The 24,402-nt window shown below is 44.9% G+C and overlaps 1 protein-coding gene across 5 annotated transcripts in view; it reads right to left on the minus strand.

Annotated features, from left to right (window-relative positions):
* The window catches only part of LOC143764762 (C-Jun-amino-terminal kinase-interacting protein 4-like), a 951,487-nt gene that overhangs the window by 790,205 nt on the left and 136,880 nt on the right, over positions 1-24,402 (minus strand). For all 5 annotated transcript variants that reach the window (XM_077250696.1, XM_077250698.1, XM_077250699.1 and 2 more), the window contains exon 4: positions 14,320-14,411. In XM_077250696.1, coding sequence (XP_077106811.1) covers positions 14,320-14,411 — 92 coding nt within the window. The remainder of the gene's footprint in view (positions 1-14,319; positions 14,412-24,402) is intronic.

Here is a 24,402-nt window from a genome sequence, read left to right on the forward strand (position 1 = left end):
TTTAATCATACGGGTCCCTGCACACCCTAGACTAGCGGTGGACTCCGTGCCTGGAGTTAGTGCTCCTTCCCCAACTGCCGGACCTACCAGGTAACTACTAGCCGTCCGAGTGCTCCACACCTCATGGTTCCACTATGTACTATAGGATCGGTTCCTCTCTTTTTGTCTCATACAGCCTGCTGGTGCAGTAACTGTAACTGTGGTCACCGCCCCACAACAGTAGCATACTATCTGAGGTATTGTACTTGTGTTCCACTTGTTCTCCACATACCTGCACATTGGCCTTTTTTTATACCTAGGGGCTCACATCTATCCTATATCTTGCCCCACAGCCTTTAGCTTCCTTTTTTGCCCTACAGTGCGGCGGCGCTATTGTGAGTATTGCTATCTCGCCTTCCCCCTTCCCCTGTTTGTACCACTATACTTATCTGTTTTCTATCTATCTATCTATCTATCTATCTATATCATGATAGGCATATTCCGGGTATACTTATACCCCCTCTGTTGAACCTGTCCTACTGACTAGGATTGGCACGGTACGTGGTATGTGTCCTTTGACATTGTCCTCTTTTACCACCCACCTTTATCACTGTCGACAGAGCGTGTGTTGCCTGCTCTTTTCTCCACTGCCTGTATTATCAATTATATACTCTATGATTATACTTGCTGATGACCTTTTTCTTATTATCGGCCCTATGCATTAAGCTGTTGTTTTGTACCATTTTGTATATACTTTTGTTGTTTTGTTGTACGGATTGTACTCTTTACTTTGTTTATTTCACTTTGTTATGGCATTGTAGTAACTGATGAAAGTCCAGATGGACTGAAACGTTTCGAGTGCTACAAATAAATTTTTCACTATTGCTGAAGTTGAGTGCTAGACTTCTTTATCACATCACCTGTTTATTGGTCCTGGGGGTGAGCCAGGACATGATCGCGTCCACTTTCCCAGGCTCTGGCTTTATGGACTTCCCACTTATTCGGTGCCCCAGGTAGAGGACCTCTCTCATGCCCATCTGGCACTTTCCCAGCTTCATGGTCAGACCGGCTCAGTGAATTTGCCTGAGCACCTACTCGAGATGCTGCAGGTGTTCGTCCCAGGAGGAGCTGAAGATGGCAATGTCATCAAGGTACGCCACCGCGTACTTCTCCAGTCCCTGAAGCAGGTGGTTGACCATCCGCTGGAAAGTGGATGGGGCATTCTTCATGCAGAAGGGCATGACTGTGGACTCGTATAGTCCGGGTGTGATAAATTCGGACTTCTCCTGCACCTCGGGGCTCAGGGGAACCTGCCAGTATCCTCGACTCAGACCCATTGTGGTTATTTTGCCCCAATTAACCTCTCAAGCAGCTCCTCTATGCACGGCATTTGGTGCACGTCAGAGGCCGTAATGGCGTTGAGCCCCCTTTAGTACACGCAGAACCAGGGGGTCCGATCCCTCTTTGGCACGAACACTACAGGTGAGACCCACGTGCTCTTTGACCGTTAAATCACCCCCAGCTGTAACATCTCATCGATCTCCTGGCGCATAACCTGCTGCACCTCGTTGGAGATCTGATAGGGTGTTCGCCGTAGTGGAGCATGATTCCCGGTGTCCACCTCGTGGACCTCTAACAGTCCTTCCAGGTCAGTTGGATTACACAGCCCGGAAGGGTTCCAGCGTGGTCCGAAACTGTGACCGCTGGAGTTCGGTAAGCAAGGCGCTTACCTGCACGTCCTCGATGGACCCACTGACCTTGGCTTGGGCCAGCATGTCCAGGAGGGGGGTCTTCCTACCCGTCTTCGGGCAGGCTGCAGACCGGTAAGACGCAAGGTTCATGTTAGTGATAAGCCTTCATCATGTTGACGTGAAAGGCCTTTCTCCTACCCCTAGTGTGGTCAAGCGTGACCACGTAGGTGACTGGGTTGAGCTGTTGTTGGACGACATATGGGCCTTCCCAGGCTGCCTAAAGATTATCCTTTGGTACAGGGACCAGAACCCACACCTATTGACCCATGTGGTAGGTCCGCTCCCGGGCATTCTGGTCGCACCAGTGCTTCTGATCAGGCTGAGCCTGTGTCATGTTGTCATGCACCAACTTTGTCAAGGTCTGCATTTTGTCACGGAAGCGCATGACATTCTCCACGAAGGGTTCGGCTTCTCTTCTCAAGATTCCCTTACCAACCCAAGGGGTCCCTGAACTCGCCTGCTGTAGAGGAGCTCGAAGGGCGAGAACCCCGTCGAGGCCTGCGGAACCTCTTGGTAAGCGAATAGCAGGTGTGGGAGGTACCGCTCCCAGTCACGTCCTTGGGTCTCAACCGGCATGCGTAGCATCTGTTTGAGGGTACCACTGAAGCACTCACACAAGCCATTGGTCTGTGGGTGATACGCACTTGATACCAGACGCTTCACCTGCATTTTCTTGCAGACAGCCTCCATTAGTCGAGACATGAATTGGGTCCCTTGATCGGTAAGCATCTCCCTGGAAAATCCTACCCGTGAAGAGATGTCCAACAGTGCATCCACCACCTTATCAGCCCTAGTTGAGGACAGAAGCACTGCTCCTGGGTACCGGATAGCATAGTCTACCACAGTGAGGATGTATTGCTTTCCAGAGCTGCTGGGCATGGCCAGCGGGCCCACAATATCCACCGCGATCCTCTGGAAAGGCTCCTCTATCACTGGCAAAGGGATCAGGGGAGCCATAAGAGCAGGCCCCGCCTTCCCCACTCTTTGACAGATGATACAGGAGTGGCAGTAGTTTGTCACATCTGTCCCCATTTTCGGCCAATAGAAGTGTTGAGACAGCCGGGCCTTAATTTTGCTGATCCCCCAGTGTCCAGCGAGCAGGATCTCATAGGTAATCCGCAACAACGGAATTGATGCGGGACAACCAGCTGTCTTTCCCTCAACCACTCATTTTGCGATTTTCCGGGTACTGTCTCCCGGTACAACCTTCCTCGTTCCCAGAACACCATCTCCTTGTCAGTCACGGAAGTGGGTGTCTCTGCAAGGTGTCTAAAATTCTCCAAGCTCGCATCTGAGTGCAGAGCGGCCTGGAACTCCTGGCTAGGGGCAGCCAGAAGCGACGTCAGGGTCTTTTCCCCACAGGAACCCTCTGGGACCTGCTCTGGGTCCATCTCTGGTTCACTCACACCTGTGACTGAGGAAGGTCCAGAAGGCAGAACGTTATCTGCGTTCCGGGCATTCTGACTGCGGGTAACAGCAGCTACGTAGGCTGTCTCCCCGGGGATTTCCACAGACCCATCAGCCGGCGCTGCTATGGGTAATACCTCCCCATCCACCCCCAACATTCCAGGAGCAGTGCTACTTATGGGGCAGTTACCTTTCTCTGTGGCACTGATCAGTTGCACGGCATCACCTTTCTCACGGTTCCCATGCATCTCCCCATTTCCCTGAGCACCATTGCTTGCTCCTGTTAGGGGTTCCTCGGCCATCCCACCCCGCAGAGTGACGTGGCTGAGCACTCCTGCACCTGTGAACAAATCATTCCTAGGATACAAATGGTTATCAGATAAAACATGCAAAATTTTCCTCATTCGCATCATCAGTATTACTCTCTGCATTTTCAGAAAAATCATTGTCAAGTACATTATTAACCGGTAACACATGCAATTTGCCGTTGCTATCAGCATTCAAATCGGGGAGGAGAGTCAGGGACATAATATGCAACCTTCATATCAGTCCACATATAAAACAAACATCAGTGGGCAAGTTATCAGACAGCCACACTTCCTTTACACCGCTCCCGGCACCCCAATCTACACGGTGTTCCAAATTATTATGCAAATTGGATTTAAGTGTCTTAAAGATTTAATTGTTTTGTTTTTCAAATAAACTCGTGGATGGTATTGTGTCTCAGGGCTCAATGAATCACTGAAATCAATCTTAAACACATGTGATAATTAGTTTTCCAGGTGATTCTAATTAAAGGAAAACTACTCAAAAATGATGTTCCACATTATTATGCAGGTCACAGGTTTCAAGCAATATGGTAAATAAAAAGGATCTCTCTGCTGCTGAAAAGCATGAAATAGTGCAATGCCATGGACAAGGTATGAAAAAATTAGATATTTCACGAAAACTTAAGAGTGATCATCATACTCTGATGAGATTTGTGAGTGAAACAGAGCACAGACAGAGTTCATGCAAATAAAGGCATAATGAGGAAGTTTTCTGGCAGACAAATTCATTGGATTAAGAGAGCAGTTGCCAAAATACCATTACAAAGCAGCAAACAGTTATTTGAAGGTGCTGGTGCGTCTGGAGTCCCTCGAACCTCAAGGTGTAGGATCCTTCAAAAGCTTGCTGTGGTGCATAAACCTACTATTTGGGCACTCCTAAACAGTGTTCACAAGCAGAAACGGTTGCAGTGGGCCCAGACATACATGAAGACTAATTTTCAAACAGTCTTGTTTACTGATTAGAGTCGAGCAACTCTGGACGGTCCAGATGGATGGAGTAGTGGATGGTTGGTGGATGGCCAATATGTCCCAACAAGGCTGCGACGTCAGCAAGGCTGGAATTATGGGGAACCAGCTGGTAGGGCCCTTTAAGGTTCCTGAAGGTGTGAAAATAACCTTAGCAAAGTAAATAGAGTTTCTGACTGACAACTTTCTTCCATGGTCTAAAAAGCACAAACGTGCCTTCAGGAACAAAATCATCTTCCTGCATGAAAATGAATACCTCTGGGTAATTGGCTGCTAAGGGCATAAAAGGAGATAAACTCATGGTGTGTCCACCATCTTCCCCTGACCTCAACCCTATAGAGAACCTTTGGAGTATCATCAAGCAAAAAATCTATGAGGGTGGGAGGCAGTTCACCTCAAAACAGCAGCTCTGGGAGGCAATTCTGACTTCATGCAAAGAAATACAAGCAGAAACTCTCCAAAAACTCACAAGTTCAATGGATGCAAGAATTGTGAAGGTGATATCAATGAAGGGCTCCTATGTTAACATGTAACTTGGCCTGTTAGGATGTTTTGGAGTTAAATAGCTTTTTTGTTCAGTGAATGTGACCTCCTAATGCTGCAAATTCCACAAATGAGCATTTTCAGTTCTTTAAAACATATCAAATGTTTAGAAATACTACTGTGCCTAATAATTTGGAACAGTGCATTTTGAGTTTTTATTCATTTTGGAGATTATACTGTTATCATTGGGAGGTTTCTTCAATAAAATTCGATGTATACTCTAACGGGTGATGACTTATTAGACTGACTGTCATTTGCACTGACCATTTAGGAAAATCCGAGAAAAATGTAATTTGCATAATAATTTGGAACATAGTGTATATAGGGGTTCCAGAGTACACAGTGCATTGCAGGGGCGGATTATAATGGGGTCAATCTGGGCGGTAGCCCAGGGCCCAGTGGTGTGGGGGGGCACTGGGTTACCGCTCAGATTGCCAGCCGCCATCAGGGCAATACTGCCCTGACTGGCGTATGGGCCCGGTGGGCAGAGGGGGCCCGCATCGAGCTCCGTCTCTTCTGCTCACTGGGCCCCCCTACAGGCGCTGCGGCAGTAAGGCTATTGACGTGCAGGTGCGGACCCGCACGTCAATAGTTAACAGCCGCCAGTCAATCAGAGGCTGGCAGCTGACGTGAGCCGCAGGGCGCACGTCGCCTGTGTCTGACATTATTGTCAGCCGCCCGCGAGTGCACACTTCACCTGAATGGAGGGAGGAAGCCTCACCGGCCGGCCGGCGCAGGAACGTGGCTTGGTAAGTAAGAACTCGTGTTTTTTTTTTTTTTTTGTTTGTTTTAGAGAGGCGATCCCGGGGCAGAATGCTTGAGACACTGGGGGCAGATTGCTGGACACACTAGGGCAATATGCTGGAGACACTGGGGGCAATATGCTGGACACACTGGGGCAGATTGCTGGACACACTGGGGCAGATTGCTGGACACACTGGGGGCAGATTGCTGGACACACTGGGGGCAGATTGATGGACACACTGGGGGCAGATTGATGGACACACTGGGGGCAGATTGATGGACACACTGGGGGCAGATTGATGGACACACTGGGGGAAGGATGCTGGACACACTGGGGCAGATTGCTGGACACACTGGGGGCAATATGCTGGAGACACTGGGGCAGATTGCTAGACACACTGGGGGCAATATGCTGGAGACACTGGGGCAGATTGCTGGACACACTGGGGGCAATATGCTGGAGACACTGGGGCAGATTGCTGGACACTGGGGGCAATATGCTGGATACACTGGGGCAGATTGCTGGACACACTGGGGCAATATGCTGGACACACTGGGGGCAGGATAAATTAAGGGATATTATTACTGCAGTGATGTATTTATTTTATTTTTTGAGGACACTGTTTTAAATGGGGTGCGGTCCTGTTACTGTGTTAATGTAGAAGTAATGTAGAAGTAATGTAGAAGTTGGGAAAAATGAAGTAATGTGTTCTGCAAGCGGAGCTCGAGATAACTTATTTCCTGCCAAGACGAGTCCTGGCTGAATGAAGTGATGGCGGTCTGTACTGGATGAAAGATGAAGGACTTCACCTAGAGATGTCACTGGTGAGTTAGTGTTACCTATACACTGACACTATACACTGTAAACTATATACTGAACTGAAGGGTAAATTGACTAGATCAATGGATGTTTGACAGGTTATAGTTTTACACAGCAATGACGCCGTCGCATGACCCTATCACATGACCGGGGGGCCCACAGTGTTGACCGGGGGGGGGGCACAGTGTCTGAACAGCCCAGGGCCCTGGCTACCCTTAACCCCTTAACGACCGCCGATACGCCTTTTAACGGCGGCCGCTAAGGGTATTTAAACCACAGCGCCGTTAATTAACGGCGCTGTGGAAAAAGTGAATAGCGCCCCCCAGAGTCGGATTTTCTCTGGGGTCTCGGTAGCCGAGACCCCAGAGAACATGATTCGGGGGGGTTTTACCGACCCCCGAGTTGCGATCGCCGGTAATTAACCGTTTACCGGCGGTCGCAACAACAAAAAAAAAAAAACGCGATGTGCCGTTTAATTTCTCTGTCCTCCGATGTGATCGCACATCGGAGGACAGAGAAATAGGGTCCCCGATGGCCTCCGGTAGCCCCCCAATACTCACCTATCTCCCCCGGTGCTCCTCGTGTCTCCCCATGGGCGCCGCCATCTTTTTTCCGGGAAAAAATGGCGGGCGCACGCGCAGTACGCCCGCCGCCCGGCACCCGGAAGATCTTTGGGGTCTCGGCTGCCGGGGGTAGCCGAGACCCCAAAGAACATGATCGGGGTCGGTTTGCACCGACCCCTGCTTTGCGATCGCCGGTAATTAACAGTTTACCGGCGACCGCAAAAAAAAAAAAAAAAAAAAACGATCAGTTATTTCTCTGTCCTCTGATGTGATTGCACATCAGAGGACAGAGAAATAAGGGGATTCGGGGACCCTAACATACTCACCCGGTGTCCCTGGATCCTCTTCTGTCTTCTCCTGCCAGCCGGCTTTTTCATCATGGCGGGCGCATGCGCAGTGCGCCCGCCATCTGCTGCCATCTGCCGGCCGGCAGGAGAAGACGAGTTGGGGCTAAAATTAGGGTTAGGGTTAGGGTTGGGGCTAAATTTAGGGTTAGGGTTAGAGTTAGGGTTAGAGTTAGGGTTAGAGTTAGGGTTAGGGTTAGAGTTAGGGTTAGAGTTAGGGTTAGAGTTAGGGTTAGAGTTAGGGTTAGAGTTAGGGTTAGAGTTAGGGTTAGAGTTAGGGTTAGAGTTAGGGTTAGAGTTAGGGTTAGAGTTAGGGTTAGAGTTAGGGTTAGAGTTAGGGTTAGAGTTAGGGTTAGAGTTAGGGTTAGAGTTAGGGTTAGAGTTAGGGTTAGAGTTAGGGTTAGAGTTAGGGTTAGAGTTAGGGTTAGAGTTAGGGTTAGAGTTAGGGTTAGAGTTAGGGTTAGAGTTAGGGTTAGAGTTAGGGTTAGAGTTAGGGTTAGAGTTAGGGTTAGAGTTAGGGTTAGAGTTAGGGTTAGAGTTAGGGTTAGAGTTAGGGTTAGAGTTAGGGTTAGAGTTAGGGTTAGAGTTAGGGTTAGAGTTAGGGTTAGAGTTAGGGTTAGAGTTAGGGTTAGAGTTAGGGTTAGAGTTAGGGTTAGAGTTAGGGTTAGAGTTAGGGTTAGAGTTAGGGTTAGAGTTAGGGTTAGAGTTAGGGTTAGAGTTAGGGTTAGAGTTAGGGTTAGAGTTAGGGTTAGAGTTAGGGTTAGAGTTAGGGTTAGAGTTAGGGTTAGAGTTAGGGTTAGAGTTAGGGTTAGAGTTAGGGTTAGAGTTAGGGTTAGAGTTAGGGTTAGAGTTAGGGTTAGAGTTAGGGTTAGAGTTAGGGTTAGAGTTAGGGTTAGAGTTAGGGTTAGAGTTAGGGTTAGAGTTAGGGTTAGAGTTAGGGTTAGAGTTAGGGTTAGAGTTAGGGTTAGAGTTAGGGTTAGAGTTAGGGTTAGAGTTAGGGTTAGAGTTAGGGTTAGAGTTAGGGTTAGAGTTAGGGTTAGAGTTAGGGTTAGAGTTAGGGTTAGAGTTAGGGTTAGAGTTAGGGTTAGAGTTAGGGTTAGAGTTAGGGTTAGAGTTAGGGTTAGAGTTAGGGTTAGAGTTAGGGTTAGAGTTAGGGTTAGAGTTAGGGTTAGAGTTAGGGTTAGAGTTAGGGTTAGAGTTAGGGTTAGAGTTAGGGTTAGAGTTAGGGTTAGAGTTAGGGTTAGAGTTAGGGTTAGAGTTAGGGTTAGAGTTAGGGTTAGAGTTAGGGTTAGAGTTAGGGTTAGAGTTAGGGTTAGAGTTAGGGTTAGAGTTAGGGTTAGAGTTAGGGTTAGAGTTAGGGTTAGAGTTAGGGTTAGAGTTAGGGTTAGAGTTAGGGTTAGAGTTAGGGTTAGAGTTAGGGTTAGAGTTAGGGTTAGAGTTAGGGTTAGAGTTAGGGTTAGAGTTAGGGTTAGAGTTAGGGTTAGAGTTAGGGTTAGAGTTAGGGTTAGAGTTAGGGTTAGAGTTAGGGTTAGAGTTAGGGTTAGAGTTAGGGTTAGAGTTAGGGTTAGAGTTAGGGTTAGAGTTAGGGTTAGAGTTAGGGTTAGAGTTAGGGTTAGAGTTAGGGTTAGAGTTAGGGTTAGAGTTAGGGTTAGAGTTAGGGTTAGAGTTAGGGTTAGAGTTAGGGTTAGAGTTAGGGTTAGAGTTAGGGTTAGAGTTAGGGTTAGAGTTAGGGTTAGAGTTAGGGTTAGAGTTAGGGTTAGAGTTAGGGTTAGAGTTAGGGTTAGAGTTAGGGTTAGAGTTAGGGTTAGAGTTAGGGTTAGAGTTAGGGTTAGAGTTAGGGTTAGAGTTAGGGTTAGAGTTAGGGTTAGAGTTAGGGTTAGAGTTAGGGTTAGAGTTAGGGTTAGAGTTAGGGTTAGAGTTAGGGTTAGAGTTAGGGTTAGAGTTAGGGTTAGAGTTAGGGTTAGAGTTAGGGTTAGAGTTAGGTTAGTAGGGATAAGTTAGGGCTAAATTTAGGGTTAGGGCTAGGGTTAGGGCTAGGGTTAGGGTTAGGCTACTTTCACACTAGCGTTTTTTGGCTTCCGTCGCAATGTGTCGTTGGAGAAAAAACGCATCCTGCAAAAGTGCTTGCAGGATGCGTTTTTTCTCCATTGGCTTGCATTAGCGACGCATTGCCACATGTCGCATCCGTCGTGCGACGGATGCGTCGTGCTTTGGCGGACCGTCGACACAAAAAAAAAATACATGTAACTTTTTTGTGTGACGTGTCCGCCATTTCCGACCGCGCATGCGTGGCTGGAACTCCGCCCCCGCCTCCCCGCACCTCACAATGGGGCAGCGGATGCGTTGAAAAAACAGCATCCACTGCACCCGTTGTGCGGCGCTTACAACGCTAGCGTCGGTACGTCGGCCCGACACACTGCGATGGGCAGAGTATGACGCTAGTGTGAAAGTAGCCTTAGGCTTCTTTCACACTTGCGTCGGTACGGGGCGGTCGCAATGCGTCGGCCCGACGTACCGACGCACGTTGTGAAAATTGTGCACAACGTGGGCAGCGAATGCAGTTTTTCAACGCATCCGCTGCCCAGTCTATGTCCTGGGGAGGAGGGGGCAGAGTTACGGCCACGCATGCGCGGAAATGGCGGACGCGACGTACAAAAAAAAGGTTACATTGAACTTTTTTTGTGACGACGAGGGCTAAAGTTATGGTTAGGGTTGGGGCTAAAGTTAGGGTTGGGGCTAAAGTTAGGGTTAGAGTTGGGATTAGGGTTAGGGTTTGGATTAGGGTTGGGATTAGTGTTACGTTTGGGATTAGGGTTGGGATTAGGGTTAGGGTTGGGATTAGGGTTAGGGGTGTGTTGGATTTAGGGTTTTGATTAGGGTTATGGTTAGGGTTGAGATTAGGGCTGTTTTGGGGTTAGGGTTGTGATTATCGTTAGGGTTGTGATTAGGATTATGGATCGGGTTGAGATTAGGGTTAGGGGTGTGTTGGGGTTAGGGTTGGAGTTATAATTTGGGGGTTTCCACTGTTTAGGTACATCAGGGGGTCTCCAAACACGACAGCCAATTTTGCGCTAAAAAAGTCAAATGGTACTCCCTCCCTTCTGAGCTCTGCCGTGCGCCCAAACAGTGGTTTACCCCCACATATGGGGCATCAGCGTACACGGGATAAATTGGACAACAACTTTTGGGGTCCAATTTCTCCTGTTACCCTTGTGAAAATAAAAACTTGGGGGCTAAAAATCTTTTTTGTTGGAAATTTTTTTTTTTTTTATTTTCACTACTCTGCATTATAAACTTCTGTGAAGCACTTGAGCTTTCAAAGTTCTCACCACATATCTAGATAAGTTCCTTAGGGGGTCTAGTTTCCAAAATTTGGTCACTTGTGGGGGTTTCTACTGTTTAGGTACATCAGGGGCTCTGCAAACGCAACATAACACCCACAGACAATTCTATCAAAGTCTGAATTCCAAAATGGCGCTCCTTCTCTTCCGAGCTCTGCCGTGTGCCAAAACAGTAGTTTACCCCCACATATGGGGTACCAGTATACTCAGGACAAATTGGAGAACAAATATTGGCATCCAATTTCTCTTGTTACCTTTGTGAAAATAAAAATTTGGAGGCTAAAAAAATCTTTTTTGTGGGAAAAAAAATATTTTTTATTTTCACTACTCTGCATTATAAACTTCTGTGAAGCACTTGGGCATTCAAAGTTCTCACCACATATCTAGATAAGTTCCTTGGGGGGTCTATTTTCCAAAATGGGGTCACTTGTTGGGGGTTTCTACTGTTTAGGTACATTAGGGGTCTGCAAACGCAACATAACGCCCGCAGACAATTCTATCAAAGTCTGCATTCCAAAATGGCGCTCCTTCCCTTCCGAGCTCTGCCGTGCGCCCAAACAGTGGTTTACCCCCACATATGGGGTACCAGCATACTCAGGACAAATTGGACAACAACTTTTGGGGTCCAATTTCTCTTGTTACCCTTGTGAAAATAAAAATTTGGGGGCTAAAAAAATCTTTTTTGTGGGAAAAAAAATATTTTTTATTTTCACTACTCTGCATTATAAACTTCTGTGAAGCACTTGGGCATTCAAAGTTCTCACCACATATCTAGATAAGTTCCTTGGGGGGTCTATTTTCCAAAATGGGGTCACTTGTTGGGGGTTTCTACTGTTTAGGTACATTAGGTGTCTGCAAACGCAACATAACGCCCGCAGACAATTCTATCAAAGTCTGCATTCCAAAATGGCGCTCCTTCCCTTCCGAGCTCTGCCGTGCGCCCAAACAGTGGTTTACCCCCACATATGGGGTACCAGCATACTCAGGACAAATTGGACAACAACTTTTGGGGTCCAATTTCTCTTGTTACCCTTGTGAAAATAAAAACTTGGGGGCTAAAAAATCTTTATTGTTAAAAAATATATATTTTTTATTTTCACGACTCTGCATTATAAACTTCTGTGATGCACTTGGGCATTCAAAGTTCTCACTACACATCTAGATAAGTTCCATGGGGGGTCTAGTTTCCAAAATGGGGTCACTTTTGGGGGGTTTCTACTGTTTAGGCACATCAGGGTCTCTCCAAACGCGACATGGCGTCCGATCTCAATTCCAGTCAATTTTGCATTGAAAAGTCAAATGGCGCTCCTTTGCTTCCGAGCTCAGCCATGCACCCAAACAGTGGTTTACCCCCACATATGGGGTGTCGGCGTACTCAAGACAAATTGTACAACAACTTCTGGGGTCCATTTTCTCCTGTTACCCTTGGTAAAATAAAAATTTGGAGGCAAAAAGATCATTTTTGTAGAAAAAATGCGATTTTTCTATTTTCACGGCTCTACGTTATAAACTTCTGTGAAGCACCTGGGGGTTTAAAGTGCTCACCACACATCTAGATAAGTTCCTTAAGGGGTCTAGTTTCCAAAATGGTGTCATATGTGGGGGGTCTCTACTGTTTAGGCACATCAGGGGCTCTCCAAACGCGACATGGCGTCCGATCTCAATTCCAGCCAATTCTGCATTGAAACAGTGAAACGGTGCTCCTTCACTTCCAAGCTCTGCGGTGCGCCCAAACAGTGGTTTACCTCCACATATGGGGTATCGGCGTACTCAGGAAAAATTGCACAACAAAATTTGTGGTTAAATTTCTGTTTTTACACTTGTAAAAATTTAAAAAAAATGGTTCTGAAGTAAAATGTTTGCAAAAAAAAGTTAAATGTTCATTTTTTTCTTCCACATTGTTTTAGTTTCTGTGAAGTACGTAAAGGGTTAATAAACTTCTTGAATGTGGTTTTGAGCAGCTTGAGGGATGCAGTTTTTAGAATGGTGTCACACTTGGTTATTTTCTATCATATAGACCCCTCAAAATGACTTCAAAGGTGATGTGGTCCCTAAAAAAAACATGGTGTTGTAAAAATGAGAAATTGCTGGTCAACTTTTAACCCTTATAACTCCCTAACAAAAAAAAAATTGTTTCCAAAATTGTGCTGATGTAAAGTAGACATGTGAGAAATGTTATTTATTAACTATTTTTTGTGACATATCTCTCTGATTTAAGGGCATAAAAATACAAAGTTTGAAAATTGCTAAATTTTAAAAATTTTCGCCATATTTCCATTTTTTTCATAAATAATTGCAAGTAATAAAGAAGAAATGTTACCACTAACTTGAAGTACAACATGTCACGAAAAAACAATCTCAGAATCAGCGGGATCCGATAAAGCGTTCCAGAGTTATAACCTCTTAAAGTGACACTGGTCAGAATTGTAAAAATTGGCTCGGTCATTAAGTACCAAATTGGCTCTGTCACTAAGGGGTTAATCCACCCCTGGTGAACTGTGTTTGCAGATTTTGCTGTCAGAATATGTTCTCAATCCAGCTGTGTCCTATCCATACACTAACTAGAGTATAGTGGCAAGACACGTGCTGCTTTGATGAGTCACAGTCTAAAAGCTTGTTGATTTACTGTGCTGCAGCTTTTCAACAAGCTTTATTAGACTGGCAAAGCCGAACAGGAAATCGAACATACAGTAAAATGTCCGTGTTCAGTACGAACCCCGAAATTTCCGGTTTGTGTTTGCTCATCCCTATCTAGCAATGCTCAAAAAGCTGATTCATGTATAAGTCCAAAATAGAGAAAAAAAAGCGCACTCACCGGTAATTCAGCGAAAAGCAGTTTTATTCATGTGCAAAGTTGCAGTGCAGGGAGGGTAGACAATGCATAGCGGATGACAGCTGTTTCGTGCTCTGAAGCACTTCGACAGATTTCGCTGAATTACCGGTGAGTGCGCTTTTTTTTCTCTATTTTGGACTTTTCAAATACTGTTGTTTTTCAAAGCAGCACCGTGGTACAGCAGAAATATTTTGCAATTTCCTTTTTTTGGCAAAAAAGGCTTAAAACGGTATTTCCCTGAGGCACGAGGGTCCAACGTATAACGGCGGTGCGGCCGCATTTTTTCTGGACTGTGTGCATGATTCATGTATAACCCTACCCACACCACAGGTTGGCAGCTTAAAGTTGTAGGGGCGGGGTTACATTTTGCAGCAGGACTAGGAGGCATGTGACAGCTAGTCCAGTTGTTATAATCTCCTGTTGATAAAATACTGATTTTATTGAACCAACAGCATATAGCCTAGTAAGTGACATCCTTGCAATCAGGGTGATAGATTTCCTTCAAAGGGAACATTTGCACCATTATTACCGGGAAATATAACTTAGGAAAAAAGAGACAGAAAAAAAGACAAACCGTTCTGGAAAGCAACAGTTCAGCACCGATTGGATGCACACAGTCTAAAAATCCAGTGAAAAGGTTCTCTCTAAATTTTATGACTGCACATAATAACAATGGAAATGATTTTCACCACTACTCACATGCCCTGCAGTGAAGCGTTGGGACCAGAGAGTCGAGCAGCATCTGAAGAAAGTGATCTTTGGTACTTTAACTCTTTGTAGCTCTTCACAATCTGCAGGTTATGAATATATTTTCAATATTTACAATGTAGCACATTTATGCTACACATTAACACATACACTTTTTTTTCCACACATTTAAGGGTTGTTGAAGAGGTTTGCCCTTACTTTGTACTCTAGAGCTTACCAATGTGGCTTGATTAATTTAACTCTTAAAATGACTTTTTAGCTGAGAGCTCAAAAACAATAAGTCAGTACCCAGTGTGGATGATTATCTGTGAATAGTTTTCCTCACCTTTACGCAGTTTGATTTTTAGGTCAGCTCTGTAAGGGTAGAGTTGTGATCTGTGACTACAATTCACTCTACAGTGCTATTTGTGGAGACTGCAATAGTCAGCAAAGGGAAGTCATTAAAGCAAAAATTTCTGCATATTTACTATGCATTTATAAGAGATCGCCATGAGAAAAGACATGGTGACATAGCTGTGCTAACCGCCACCATCAACTGCAGCCAATTATTAATATGTGACAGAGGCCCAATCACAGCCATCAGATGTCACAAACCTGTTGATTGGTCAGTTAATGCTAACCAGTTCACTGAGAGGAAAGTTTAGTTTACCTATACGCTATTCCTTTAGTTTATACTACACACCAAGTGCCAAGTCTCAATTTTTTAGCGAGTTGATCAAAGTTGATATTAGTTATGTTGAGTTACAATCTAAAGCATTACTGGATGTGAAAAAAAAAAAAAAAATGATAATACCATGTCCTTGTATTGATCAGTGGTCTTCCAATCAATGTTCTCCCTAATAGTCTAAACTCAATACTATCTTCTTCCTAGATTTTGTTTAAAAATAAAAAAAAAAAGTGTTTTTTTTTCCATTTTCAGAGAACCCCTTTCCCCGGCTGTCTTACTCACTTTCCAGCATTGAGTCTCCGTTCCGGCCCGATATCTGCAGTTTTGACAACATGTCAATAATGCTGCAGCTGCAAGTTCATTAGCTCATGCTGCCTATACGAGCACAGCCACTGATTGGATGCAATGATATCAACATGATGTCCGAGCTGCGGACACTAACAAAAATTGTGGTGGAAATGCAGCACTGGACCTGGGGAGGTTGAGTAAAAAACAGGTTTTTGTTTTGTTTTGTTTTTGTTTTTTTTGTAACAAAACTGTACCTATTTTTAAATTTTTCTCATTTATATAGCACCATTAATTTCACAGCGCTTTACAGACATTATTACCACTGTCCCCGATGGGGCTCACAATCTAAATTCCCTATTAGTATGTCTTTGGAGTGTGGAAGGAACCCGGAGGAAACCCATGAAAACACGGGGAGAATATACAAACTCCTTTCAGATGTTGTCCTTGGTGGGATTTGAACCCAGGACCCCAGCACTGCAAAGCAACAGTGCTAACCACTGAACAGGATTTTTTGTAAAAATAGAAAACTTCTCAAGCTATTTAGATGCCTATTCAAACTGTTCCAAAGAAATCCCTATTTTGTATTTCGTTTTAAGAAGTAACATTAGATTTATTATTTTCACAGTTTAGTTTTGTTTAAGGAAAGAGGTCAGTTATGATCCAGCTACTGACCTGCAGATAAAAGGTTAAACTGCAGGGGCAGGGTAATCATTTGATTTATACAGCGCCAATCTATGCCTCAGCACTTTATTGTCTGTACATGTCCTCGCTCAATTGTAAAGCGATTACAAAGTAACACAGTTCAACAGTTACAGGAGGAGTGAGGGCCCTGCTACAAACTACAATCTATAATAGCCTTAGGAAGCTGCCCGGCCAGTGTATTGAAAGTCTGGCTACCAGGAAGCAATGAACTTTACACCTGGCAGCCTCCGGCTGGTGAAAAATACTGACCAAATACTGAAACATTGAACATGCCTAACTTTGACTGCTGTTCTCTCATAAAATAAGAGCAACACTCTGAAGTCAAGCCGATTATGAGAACGCCTTCAGAGACCACTCCACAGTGCCCATATTTGTATTATACCCAACCGTGCCATAAATCCCAGAGTATACAGCCTTCCAGAATCACCATCTTTATCTATAATGGGCAAGCTACCATGTCAGAATAATAAAGTGAATGGCCATGACAGCATTGGTTTAATGGGAGCTGACAAAAAAAGCTGCTGGTTGACAAGAAACTTTTCACAGACGAACAAGGTCTAGTTTTTTGAGGGACAAGTTGTAGTTTTGAATGATGTCCTTCATTTTACTTTTTCGTTTTTCACATTACTCCATTTACTAATCAAGTTCAATTCATACTTTCATATACTGGACTGTTATGAACATCTTAATAACAAATATGCTTAGTTTTTTTTTTATTTATTCATTTTTAATTGGGTGAAACAGTGGGCAATTCAAAGTTATTTTATTAACTTTTTTAGTTTAAAGAGCAGCGGGTCACCTCTTTAAATCTTCAGCTTAGCGAGTGTGAACGAGCTGAGTGTGACCTGAGTGTAAGTGTGAACGGCGGTAAGTGTGTGACTTGTGTTTCAGTGACTTTGGATTCAGGGAGTTTCCACGGGAGGAATTACTGAATTGCTGTCTGTATTTTATTAATACTTTGTATTTATTTTTATTTAACGATTCTGTCTGGTTCAATCCCCATTAGAAAATGTGTTCCACTATTGTTAATGCCATCCAGTGTACATCTTGCCACATGTATGCAATCCTTGAGCAGCCGGTCAAGGGTGCATACTGCTGTGCGAGATGTGAGCATGTAGAGCATTTGGAAGCCCAGATTCTGAATCTAAATGTGCAGCTGGCAACACTGAGATCCATTGACAATATGGAAAGGAGTCTTCTGCTCAATGAGCAGACACTCAATGGGATAGATGAGGGGGGATGGTAGGATGGAGCTGCAGGACAGTGAAGCAGCAAGCTGGGTGACAGAAGGCCGGGTAGAGGGAAGAGTGCCAGGGAGGCTAGTCCTGATCTGGCACACCCCAATAAGTTTGCTAAGTTAGCAGATGAGAGTGGTGCCAGTACAGGGGTAGCAATGCTGCAGCCAGGCATGTCCTCTGAAAGCCGGAGGAGTGACTGCTCCAGTAAGGAGGGAAATAGGAGAGCAGTGCAGGCCAGACAGGTGCTGGTAGTGGGGGGACTCAATTATTAGGGGAACAGATAGGGCAATCTGTCACAAAGACAGGGATCGTCGAACGGTGTGCTGCCTACATGGCGCTCGAGTCAGGCACATCGCTGATCGGGTTGACAGATTATTGGGAGGGGCTGGTGAGGACCCAGCAGTCATGGTGCACATTGGCACAAATAAAGTTAAAGGTAGGTGGAAGGTCCTTAATAACTATTTCAGGGAATTAGGCTGCAAGCTGAAAGCAAGGACCACTGTTATGACCCCAATGGCGAGGGTCTCAGAGGAACGTGGAAGTCTGCAGAATACAAAAATCCAGCTCATAGGGCAGTGGTAACTGGGTTGACCATATATCTACTCCTAACGCCAACACTAGAAGTAGCCGGGGATCATTCCTACGTTGATTCTAGATGACACGCGCCAGCCGGAGAATCTAGCTACCCCTAGTAGAGGAAAACAAAGACCTTTCTTGCCTCCAGAGAAGGGGACCCCAAAGCTGGATAGAAGCCCCCCACAAATAATGACGGTGAGGTAAGAGGAAATGACAAACACAGAAATGAATCAGGTTTAGCACAGAGAGGCCCGCTTACTGATAGCAGAATAAAGAAAGGTAACTTATATGGTCAACAAAAACCCTATCAAAATCCACACTGGAAATTCAAGAACCCCCGAACCGTCTAACGGTCCGGGGGGGAGAACACCAGCTCCCTAGAGCGTCCAGCAAAGGTCAGGATATAGATTTGGAACAAGCTGGACAAAAATACAAAACCAAAACAAATAGCAAAAAGCAAAAGGCAGACTTAGCTGATATAACTGGAACCAGGATCAGTAGACAAGAGCACAGCAGACTAGCTCTGATAACTACGTTGCCAGGCATTGAACTGAAGGTCCAGGGAGCTTATATAGCAACACCCCTAACTAACGACCCAGGTGCGGATAAAAGGAATGACAGAAAAACCAGAGTCAAAAAACTAGTAACCACTAGAGGGAGCAAAAAGCAAATTCACAACAGACCACCAACGTGGTATTTTCCGAAATACTGCTTGTACCACGTGCAACGCTAGAGAGGCAAAGGGAGATTAGGGAGGTTAATAAGTGGCTCAAGAATTGGTGTAGGAAGGAGGGGTTTGGGTTTCTGCAGAACTGGGTCGACTTCTCAGTTGGCTACAGGTTCTACGCTAGGGACGGGCTGCACCTCAATGGGGAAGTGCAGCTGTGCTGGTGGAGAAAATGGCTAGAAGGTTGGAGGAGTGTTTAAACTAGGGATTGGGGGGAGGGTATTCAATTTATAGGAGGGGAAGATAGGGCAGATAGAGACCTGGGCACAAATAAGGAAATTTGGGGTGGCGGTGGCATGGGGGGTGGGGTTAGAACAGTTAGTAATTTAAGAAAGAATAGAGGTACAGAGAGTAACATCAAGTGCATGTATACTAATGCCAGAAGCCTCGCCAACAAAATGGATGAATTAGAACTAATGTTGTTGGAGCATAATTATGACATGGTGGGGATATCTGAGACGTGGCTGGATGAAAGCCATGACTGGGCTGTTAACTTGCAGGGCTATAGCCTGTTCAGAAATGACCGTACAGATAAGCGAGGGGGAGGGGTGTGTCTATATGTAAAATCTTCCTTAAAACCCATCCTGTGTGATAATATAGGTGAATTTAATGAAAATGTAGAGTTCCTGTGGGTGGAGATAAGGGGAGGGGGAAAAAATAATAAATTACTGATAGGGGTTTGTTATAAATCTCCAAAAATAATGGAAGCAATGGAGAATATCCTCGTAAAGCAAATAGATGAAGCTGCGACTCAAGGAGAAGTCATTATTATGGGGGACTTCAACTACCCTGAAATAGATTGGGGAACAGAAACCTGCAGTTCCAGCAAAGGTAATCGGTTTTTGACAACTATGAGAGACAATTACCTTTCACAACTGGTTCAGGACCCAACAAGGAGGGGGGCACTGCTAGACCTAATATTAACCAACAGGCCAGACCGCATATCAAATATAAGGGTTGGGGGTCACTTGGGGAATAGTGATCACAAAATAATAAGTTTTCATGTAACCTTTAATAAGATGGGTAGTAGGGGGGTGACAAGGACACTAAACTTCAGGAGGGCAAATTTCCAACGGATGAGAGAGGATCTTGGTGCAATTAACTGGGACGATATCCTGAGACACAAAAATACACAAAGAAAATGGGAGACGTTTATTAGCATCCTGGATAGGACCTGTGCACAGTATTTACCGTACGGGAATAAACATACTAGAAATAGGAGGAAACCAATATGGCTAAATAGAGCTGTAAGGGGCGCAATAAGGGACAAAAAGAAAGCATTTAGAGAATTAAAGGAAGTAGGTAGTGAGGAGGCATTAAATAAATACAAAAAATTAAATAAATTCTGTAAAAAGCAAATCAAGGCAGCAAAGATTGAGACAGAGAGACTCATTGCCAGAGAGAGCAAAAATAACCCCAAAATATTCTTTAACTACATAAATAGTAAGAAACTAAAAAATGATCGTGTTGGCCCCCTTAAAAATAGTCTGGGTGAAATGGTGGATGAGGATGGGGAAAAAGCCAATATGCTAAATGACTTTTTTTCATCAGTATTTACAAAAGAAAATCCCATGGCAGACAAAATGACTAGTGATAAAAATTCCCCATTAAATGAATATGTATGTATGTATGTATATAGCAGCCACATAGTATATAGCACAGGCCACGTAGTATATAGGAGTACTATGTGGCCTGTGGTATATACCATGTGGCTGCTATACATTACATCAGGTATATATTATATATATATACACACACACACTATGTATACATATATTCATCCCTCCACTATACAGTACAGATAATGGCCGGTATACACCGCCTCCTCCCTGCAGTGTCCGCACATTACAGCGGGTATATATTATATACACACACTATGTATATATATATTATATATATATATATATATATATATATATATATATATATATATATATATATATATATATATATATATATACATACTCACCGGCCACTTTATTAGGTACACCATGCTAGTAACGGGTTGGACCCCTTTTGCCTTCAGAACTGCCTCAATTCTTCGTGGCATAGATTCAACAAGGTGCTGGAAGCATTCCTCAGAGATTTTGGTCCATATTGACATGATGGCATCACACAGTTGCCGCAGATTTGTCGGCTGCACATCCCAAAGATGCTCCATACAAGGCAGGATGGATCCATGCTTTCATGTTGTTTACGCCAAATTCTGACCCTACCATCCGAATGTCGCAGCAGAAATCGAGACTCATCAGACCAAGCAACGTTTTTCCAATCTTCTACTGTCCAATTTCGATGAGCTTGTGCAAATTGTAGCCTCAGTTTCCTATTCTTAGCTGAAAGGAGTGGTACCCGGTGTGGTCTTCTGCTGCTGTAGCCCATCTGCCTCAAAGTTCGACGCACTGTGCGTTCAGAGATGCTCTTAGGCCTACCTTGGTTGTAACGGGTGGCGATTTGAGTCACTGTTGCCTTTCTATCTGCTCGAACCAGTCTGCCCATTCTCCTCTAACCTCTGGCATCAACAAGGCATTTCCGCCCACAGAACTGCCGCTCACTGGATTTTTTTTCTTTTTCGGGCCATTCTCTGTAAACCCTAGAGATGGTTGTGCGTGAAAATCCCAGTAGATCAGCAGTTTCTGAAATACTCAGACCAGCCCTTCTGGCACCAACAACCATGCCACGTTCAAAGGCACTCAAATCACCTTTCTTCCCCATACTGATGCTCGGTTTGAACTGCAGGAGATTGTCTTGACCATGTCTACATGCCTAAATGCACTGAGTTGCCGCCATGTGATTGGCTGATTAGAAATTAAGTGTTAACAAGAAGTTGGACAGGTGTACCTAATAAAGTGGCCAGTGAGTGTATATATATATATATATATATATATACACACACATACACATATATATACACATATATATATATACATACACACACACACACATACACGTATACATACACAGTGCCTAAAAGTAGTATTCAACCCCCTGCAGATTTTAGCAGGTTTAATAAGATGCAAATAAGTTAGAGCCTTCAAACTTCAAACAAGAGCAGGATTTATTAACAGATGCTTAAATCTTACAAACAAAAAAGTTTTGTTGCTCAGTTAAATTTTTATAAATTTTAAACATAAAAGTGTGGGTCAATTATTATTCAACTACTAGGTTTAATATTTTGTGGAATAACCTTTGTTTGTAATTACAGCTAATAATCGTCTTTTATAAGACCTGATCAGGCCGGCACAGGTCTCTGGAGTTATCTTGGCCCACTCCTCCATGCAGATCTTCTCCAAGTTATCTAGGTTCTTTGGGTGTCTCATGTGGACTTTAATCTTGAGCTCCTTCCACAAGTTTCAATTGGGTTAAGGTCAGGAGACTGACTAGGCCACTGCAACACCTTGATTTTTTTGCCTCTTGAACCAGGCCTTGGTTTTCTTGGCTGTGTGCTTTGGGTCGTTGTCTTGTTGGAAGATGAAATGACGACCCATCTTAAGATCCTTGATGGAGGATCGGAGGTTCTTGGCCAAAATCTCCAGGTAGGCCGTGCTATCCATCTTCCCATGGATGCGGACCAGATGGCCAGGCCCCTTGGCTGAGAAACAGCCCCACAGCATGATGCTGCCACCACCATGCTTGACTGTAGGGATGGTATTCTTGGGGTCGTATGCAGTGCCATCCAGTCTCCAAACGTCACGTGTGTGGTTGGCACCAAAGATCTCGATCTTGGTCTCATCAGACCAGAGAACCTTGAACCAGTCAGTCTCAGAGTCCTCAAAGTGATCATGAGCAAACTGTAGACGAGCCTTGACATGACGCTTTGAAAGTAAAGGTACCTTATGGGCTCGTCTGGAACGGAGACCATTGCGGTGGAGTACGTTACTTATGGTATTGACTGAAACCAATGTCCCCACTGCCATGAGATCTTCCCGGAGCTCCTTCCTTGTTGTCCTTGGGTTAGCCTTGACTCTTCGGACAAGCCTGGCCTCGGCACGGGAGACAACTTTCAAAGGCTGTCCAGGCCGTGGAAGGCTAACAGTAGTTCCATAAGCCTTCCACTTCCGGATGATGCTCCCAACAGTGGAGACAGGTAGGCCCAACTCCTTGGAAAGGGTTTTGTACCGCTTGCCAGCCTTGTGACCCTCCACGATCTTGTCTCGGATGGCCTTGGAATGCTCCTTTGTCTTTCCCATGTTGACCATGTATGAGTGCTGTTCACAAGTTTGGGGAGGGTCTTAAATAGTCAGAAAAGGCTGGAAAAAGAGATAATTAATCCAAACATGTGAAGCTCATTGTTCTTTGTGCCTGAACTACTTCTTAATGCTTTAGGGGAACCAAACAGAATTCTGGTGGGTTGAGGGGTTGAATAATAAATGACCCTCTGAAAAAACTTTTCACAATTTAAAAAAAAAATAAACAAAGAAATAACATTCGTTTTTTGCTGCAGTGCATTTCACACTTCCAGGCTGATCTACAGTCCAAATGTCACAATGCCTAGTTAATTCCAAATGTGTAAACCTGCTAAATCTGCAGGGGGTTGAATACTACTTGTAGGCACTGTATATATACACTAGATGGTTGCCCGATTCTAACGCATCGGGTATTCTAGAATATGTATGTCCAAGTAGTATATTGTCCAGCCCACGTAGTACATTGCCCAGCCACATAGTGCATTGCCCAGCCACATAGTGCATTGCCCAGCCACATAGTACATTGCCCAGCCACATAGTACATTGCCCAGCCACATAGTACATTGCCCAGCCACATAGTACATTGCCCAGCCACATAGTACATTGCCCAGCCACATAGTACATTGCCCAGCCACATAGTACATTGCCCAGCCACATAGTACATTGCCCAGCCACATAGTACATTGCCCAGCCACATAGTACATTGCCCAGCCACATAGTACATTGCCCAGCCACATAGTACATTGCCCAGCCACATAGTACATTGCCCAGCCACATAGTACATTGCCCAGCCACATAGTACATTGCCCAGCCACATAGTACATTGCCCAGCCACATAGTACATTGCCCAGCCACATAGTACATTGCCCAGCCACATAGTACATTGCCCAGCCACATAGTACATTGCCCAGCCACATAGTACATTGCCCAGCCACATAGTACATTGCCCAGCCACATAGTACATTGCCCAGCCACATAGTACATTGCCCAGCCACATAGTACATTGCCCAGCCACATAGTACATTGCCCAGCCACATAGTACATTGCCCAGCCACATAGTACATTGCCCAGCCACATAGTACATTGCCCAGCCACATAGTACATTGCCCAGCCACATAGTACATTGCCCAGCCACATAGTACATTGCCCAGCCACATAGTACATTGCCCAGCCACATAGTACATTGCCCAGCCACATAGTACATTGCCCAGCCACATAGTACATTGCCCAGCCACATAGTACATTGCCCAGCCACATAGTACATTGCCCAGCCACATAGTACATTGCCCAGCCACATAGTACATTGCCCAGCCACATAGTACATTGCCCAGCCACATAGTACATTGCCCAGCCACATAGTACATTGCCCAGCCACATAGTACATTGCCCAGCCACATAGTACATTGCCCAGCCACATAGTACATTGCCCAGCCACATAGTACATTGCCCAGCCACATAGTACATTGCCCAGCCACATAGTACATTGCCCAGCCACATAGTACATTGCCCAGCCACATAGTACATTGCCCAGCCACATAGTACATTGCCCAGCCACATAGTACATTGCCCAGCCACATAGTACATTGCCCAGCCACATAGTACATTGCCCAGCCACATAGTACATTGCCCAGCCACATAGTACATTGCCCAGCCACATAGTACATTGCCCAGCCACATAGTACATTGCCCAGC

Source organism: Ranitomeya variabilis, chromosome 4 (assembly GCF_051348905.1).
Source record: "Ranitomeya variabilis isolate aRanVar5 chromosome 4, aRanVar5.hap1, whole genome shotgun sequence".
In the NCBI taxonomy this organism is placed as follows: Eukaryota; Metazoa; Chordata; class Amphibia; order Anura; family Dendrobatidae; genus Ranitomeya; species Ranitomeya variabilis.